This window comes from Echinops telfairi, unplaced genomic scaffold (genome assembly GCF_000313985.2).
Source record: "Echinops telfairi isolate 266 unplaced genomic scaffold, ASM31398v2 ScPeMD7_7420;HRSCAF=8458, whole genome shotgun sequence".
Classification (NCBI taxonomy): Eukaryota; Metazoa; Chordata; class Mammalia; order Afrosoricida; family Tenrecidae; genus Echinops; species Echinops telfairi.
In genome coordinates, this window is record NW_022111320.1 from 42,639,558 (window position 1) to 42,645,772 (window position 6,215).

At 49.5% G+C, this 6,215-nt stretch overlaps 1 protein-coding gene across 2 annotated transcripts in view; it reads right to left on the reverse strand.

Moving 5' to 3' along the window:
• Nucleotides 1-25: 25 nt before the first annotated feature.
• The window catches only part of PLCL2 (phospholipase C like 2), a 200,128-nt gene continuing 193,938 nt past the window's right edge, over nucleotides 26-6,215 (reverse strand). The window contains exon 6 of one of the 2 annotated variants that reach the window (XM_004704015.2): nucleotides 26-898. In XM_004704015.2, the coding sequence (XP_004704072.1) occupies nucleotides 719-898 (180 nt within the window). In that variant the 3' untranslated portion in view covers nucleotides 26-718. The remainder of the gene's footprint in view (nucleotides 899-6,215) is intronic. The other variant, XM_045297441.1, reaches the window with a different exon arrangement.

Sequence of the window (6,215 nt, forward strand, 5' to 3'; positions counted from 1 at the left end):
GGTTTCAGGGAAAGCAGACACTGCGTGGAGAAGTATCAGAAAACATCTTTTTAATGTGAACACTACTTCACACGATGAAAAACTATTCACAATGCGTTGTTTCCAGATGGACTGCTTGGACGTGGTGTGGATCCCCGCCTGCTGACACGGCACGTGCCTGCAGCCCGGAGCTTCAGTCGGCTTGCACGCTTCCTGGTCAGTGATGGCTCTCCAGGGGGCCCCGGGAACTCGGGGACCCCGCCGGGCCCGCTACATTCTTCTCAGCAATTATGGCGCAGCGAGCACACCACCCAAATCACTGATGGAGCCCCGAGTCCCTGGCACCCACCGAAGCACAATGGGCAGATTCACATGTCGGCTCTTTCTCTCCAATAAATACTCATGGCACAATCCAATCCATTTCCATCCCAGGAAATAAGTTTCAGTCAGGAAAACGTGTTGCTCAATGGAACTAGAGTGAATCATGTTCTTCATATCAGAACGGAGTTAGGTGTCTTTGTGTACAAATATAGCATATTTTGGCCGGGAAGATAATTTCTCGTTGAGGAGTTTATTTGCCTTCACACGCAGGACTGCTACATACATTCACAGTTTTAATAGACTGTTATTAGCTATTCCAGTTGTGCTTTAAAATTCCAAATATTATTTTCATTAGTGAGTGCAAAGCAAATGTTCCATTGGACGACAGTTGGTCCTAGATGATTTCTAGAAAGTTCCTTCATTCTCCAGTTTCATCATTTGCTTTTTCAGGTATGACTTCCAGGCTCCGGCGTGGCTTCTGAAGGTCGGCGTTTTCAGTGCCTGGCTTATTCAGCCCACAGGAGACAGCAGCGTAATGGATTTGCTTCAGGTTGTCCAAGGTCTCGTTCTTCGCGTACTTCAGGAGATCCGCCTGTCCCTGTAACGAAATCAACAACGAAGTCGTGTTAGATAGCACGTGCCGGCCTCCTACAGCTTGAAATCTCAGTCACGTCTGCTGGATGCTTGTTACGGTACTTTTTGAAAAGGAAAGGGCAGATCTAAGAATGGCTCCCCAGGGCCAATCACATTCCAGGCAGAGAGACAACCTCAGAAGGTTACAGTGATGCTTTGTTTTGGGTGGGGTGGGGTTGAGAGTGCAGTTTCTCAAAGGACACTGAATTATCACTGAGGACTATAAAAACAGGTCTTTAAGAAAATTTTTTTAAACTGCGTTGTTGAGGCACAGGTCAGGGAAGTGGCACTGCGGGATTGCTCCCTCATCATGACAGCACAGCTGCCCATTCTCGGAAGGCAGCCAAGCTGGCCTGTGAGAACTTTATGGGGAGACATTACCCCATTCACGGTACAGTCTTGATTTGCCCTTTCAACTTTCTCTCTGTTGCCAAACTCAAAGAACCTTGGAAAGGAACCCCATCGGAGTCCTGTGAGGATGCCCAGACGTGGTGTCAAAGAGCGCAGAATCCTCTAGGGAATGGGCGGGAGATGGGAGCTGCTCCTCAGAAGGGTAGAGACCTAGGTGGAGGACTACCAAGAAATAACAGCTTCACAGCTTATTTCATTCAGTTAAGGTTTCGATGATTGCAGCCAAACTCTTTGACTCACCCTGGTGTTTCCGACAGCCCTGTAGCCGAGTTGGTCAATGTCCCTGGAAAACACATCCGGCCTCTAAACAGACCTCCAGGGGATGGACTGACACAGGGGCTGCCTCAGTGGACTCAGGCCTGGGAACAAGGGAGGGGATGTGGCCGGGCCCGGCAGAGGGGCTTTCCGCTGTGCACTGGGTCGCTGTGAGCTGGAACCTAACAACAGCGACATCCTTGGTGCTGTCCCTTCTCCTTTTCTGCCCACCCACCCTTTTAACGTGTCCTTCTTGCACCGCCTCTCCAACGCACTGCCTTTAAAGCACAGGAAAGGCCAGGAAAGCTTGGCGCTGGCCCGGGAGGAAGCCAGCTGAGGACTTCCCGTGGCACGCACACGCACTGTGTAATCAAACTCGGGCTCTGCAGAGACCGACACGCAGTGCGTGCGGGCTTCAAGCCCCCATGAGGCCCGAGTCCACAGAATGGTTTACCACGTGGCCATTTATGATGGGCCTGCTTTTTTACAGACCTTTAATGAGTGGCTATAAATAGATGTCCCACCGCTTAGTGGAACTGAAGGGAGCTTCAGTTCCGTTGATCCTTACTGATTGCTGAACTCACCGTGGAAAGTGCATTCGGGTGGATGGTTGTCTTTGTACACAAACAGAGTATGTTGTGCCAGGAATATTATTTCTTCCTACAGGGTCTGTGTGCCGTCCTGTGTGGGATGGCCACATCAATTCACAGTTTTAGTAGACTGTAATTAGCTTTTCCATTTGCTCTTGGAAAGACCAAATATTATCTTTCTGAAAATTGGTGAGTCTTTGTTCGAGATGCCCACCTGCCACAGAAATGCCCACGGCTCCTCCTTCATCTCCTTCAGCCTAATGTGCCACAAGCCCTGCTCCCAGTGCCCCGGGCCCTCCACACTGCTCCTCCTCAGTCACGGCAATGGTTTTCATGGGGCATTTCCCAGCAAAGACCCCGGTGTCACCTGCTCCCCTGCTCTTGCCCCCATGCTTCCTGCCATCTTCAACACACACAGGCCCAGGTTCTCACCCCGCCCCCGACGGCCTCCATGTGGTCCATCACCTCAAGTCTCAGTTTACCCTCTGACTGCTCTCCCTGCTTCTCCCTCCACCACACAGCAGCCAGAGGCCCAACTCAAATACTGGTCAGAATCTGTCTCCCCGCACACACGAGGACCTCCCCGGGGTTCCCCCTATAGGTCAGTGTCGAAATCCACATCGTTCCCCACAGCCCTATATGGCCGGTCCTGCTGCCACCCCCCACTTCCCTCTGCTGTCCTCAACTCCTATCTTTCCCAACAAGCTCCTAACGTGGCTCCAACACTGCAGGTCTTCTTCAGCCTCAAGACCAGCGCCTTCACTGTGCCTCTGCAGGAGAGGCTTTTGCCACAGAAATGTCTGCGACTCTTCCTTCATCTCCTTCAGCCTTTACTCTGAAGCCCCCTCTCAGGGACGCCGCCCTCTCTGACAGCCCCATCCACACTGAGAAACGCCTGTCCCTGCCCACCTTGCCCCTACCTCCTCTCTTGCCAGGTCTCTTCCACCTCTCCTACAGGTAAACCCTGACATATGTAGAGGTTTCACTGACTCAATAGCAAATTGGTCTGACATAGGTCAAAGACCCCCCTTTTTAGCTTCATTATCGCCTTTTATTATCAGTATCTTTCTACATCGCAACAATGAACAATGCAGAGGAGTATCTGAGGCTAATCACACCAGCGCATTATATGCTGCATATTCCTAATTAAGATGTGCAAAACACCCAAACCCAAAACATAGAGGGTCCTGCATGCGGTTTGCTGAAACCTGATTATGTTATACGTCGAGGACGACCTGTATTTCCATCTAACAAACCACTGCTCTGGGTACCGTCCACCTTGCCCACTCCACGGTGTGAGTGGGTGCCACAGGGGCAGGCATTCCTGTCTCCTGGCCATTGCTGAACCCTTATGCTTGGAGCAATGCCAGGCAGACACCGAGGGTGGAATGCATCTCTGTAAATGAATGTAAGTCTACAAATGAGATGCGAATATCTCCCTTTTAACTTGGACAGCTGCCCTAACCAACTGTTGTCTCTTTCTCTGCAAGGATCCAAGGGCTAGTCAAAAAGTATTGCTACTGGGCTGCAGTTAACAGGCGCAGAAATGTATTCCAAGCCAAACATTTTAAAACAAGTCTCTACGATCATTGATGGCTGCAGGCAAGTCCTCTTGGCGGTCTTATGTCATGCTCAGAAGGTTGTGATGGTCCATTTTTGAGATCCGGAGGGGTCAGATTGACAGATTCCACCCCTTGCCCCCTTGAACTCAGGACAACCCCAGGCGTTTACTATGAAGAAGTTTTAAGAAGGCCGAAAGCTACATTGGCGAGAAGGAGGCTGAGAAAGCTACACAGAGGAATGGTTTCCCAATCACCACAAGGCACCTGCTCCTGCTTTAAGGAGAGCAAAGGCTGTCCTATGAGAATTGAGAAAGCTTACCCCATCCACCCTAAAGTCCTGATCCTACAGCCTTCTTTTGGTCCCCCAGACTCAGAGGAGCTAGAAAAGACCACGCAAATCCCCCAAGGATGCCCCAACTGCGGGCTTCACATGGTGTTAATCAGAGAGGGGAGACTTCTTTAGAGAAGGGCTAGAGATGGAAACAGGGCTGTCTGTAGACCTAGTCAGAGAACATGCTGAGAACCAGCTTCACATTTTGATATTTCTGTTCAATAAAAAGGTATCTAGGCTTGCGTGGCAGTATATTTGGATTTATCATTAGTTATCACCAAGAGATGCTTTATTTTTGATAGAAATGGGACCAAGTCACCTACCGTTCTCCAGTTTCCCCCTTTCTCACCAAAGCTCCTGTCTGGGCAGTCTTTCTATGTTGGCACGTTTGAAAAGAGGCCGTAGGATCGACCACCACCGATACCTTTATCTGGTTGAATTCTGTGTTTGCCTACCTCAGACAAGGGGCGAGAGGATTGCGAAGGTCTTCAGCCATTATCCACATCAGACACCAAGGACCCTCACAGGGTTCAGGGAGCTGACGTCTTCCCAAGCCCCTGTACACTGTCCTAAGTATCTAAAGCTACACACCTGGCTGGCCTGCGAGTCACGCCGTCTAAAGGGAGCCAAGAACCCTTCTGAAAGAGCAGTTGGTGGCACAGCTGCGCTCCTGACTGATGGCTTCCACGGACAGGGCACAGGCTGGTTAAGAGACTGCCTCCTATGGACCCTGGAGGACTCCCAATCCACTGCTTTCAGTTGGGAAACTCCAAGACCATGTGCGGTTAAATACATTCCATTTGGGATGTCACAATCATTCTATTTGGCTTTCATCTTGAGAGATTTGTAACCACCTTAGGTCAAAACAGTTAAGGTTCTGACTTAGATTTCACAAATCTTTGAAAGATGCAGCTTAGGGCGGGGGTTGGATTCAACACTGGGCGCAGCCAGCCAGGCGGGCGGCAGATGTCAATATCCGCGGGGAGCCCCTGCTGTGCTCAGTACTTGGCTAATCACCTAAAACAATGCTTTAATGGCCACAAAAGATGTCCCAGATTTTTAGTATATTAAAAATCTGTGAAGGCACATCTGTTTTGTGCTACAGTTTTCATCACTAACATTAAAAGCCTCTGCTTTTATTTCACACAGAGCTGAAACAATAGGGATTCTCTACTCTAGAGTTTAACTTCTTCAACACCCTTTTGTCAAATTATCATCTAGGTCAGTGGTTCTCAACCTTCCTCATGCCGCCACCCTTCAATACAGTTCCTTATGTTGTAGTGACCCTCCGACCATAACATTATTTTGTTGCTACTTCAGGTTGAGAACCTGCCGATCTAGAGAGAACCGAGTTGACTGACTTCATTCGGAGGTGCGTGATCCAGCAGGGCCACCAGGCTTGGGCTCGGGAGGTAGAGAGAGCAAAGAGGATTCCTCTGCCAGTCTACATTTTACTTCCACACCCCAACCAGCGGGAGGGAGGAGAAAGATGCTCATCCCATTCTGGGGCTCTGAAGGCAACACAAAAATTTCAAACACTTTAGCTTCAATGCCAACAGGGTTGACCTCAGCCTCTCTGGGGCTTGTGCTGGCTTTTGGATTGTTCTGGAGCTGTAGGTCCTAACCAGAGAAGGCTTAGCTGGACAGGTGTAGACTAGGCTGGCTTCTTCCTGGCTTCCTTGTCCACTTGTGGACTGTGGGCACCTTCCCTGATACTGTCTGTTGCCCAAAGAGATAAGACTGTCTCTGGATACAGAAAAGGGGTAGACAGTGAAGGCCTAACAGAAAGTCCCTGTCTGCCCATATGCTAGACCCTGCCTTAGTAATTTGATTGGCTCATGCCTTTTGATCCCAACTATACCATTGTGCCTTCTCTTTTCTGTCACCGTGCAAGTCTCCAAGAGACACCCTCAGGTCATTCTGGGGTGACAGGCTTCTTCAGCTGGCTCTCTTCTGCGACCAAAAGCAGAGAATTTAATCTGCAGAATCTTATCACAATCTCATGACCATGAAATGAAAGGCAGACTGACAGGGAGTCAGACTTTCTTCCCTGGTTATTTATCTAGTAATATTATAGTATGTGGCTGCATTAATAAATGACTTGCAGTCACTGTTTTGAATAAATGGAGACTC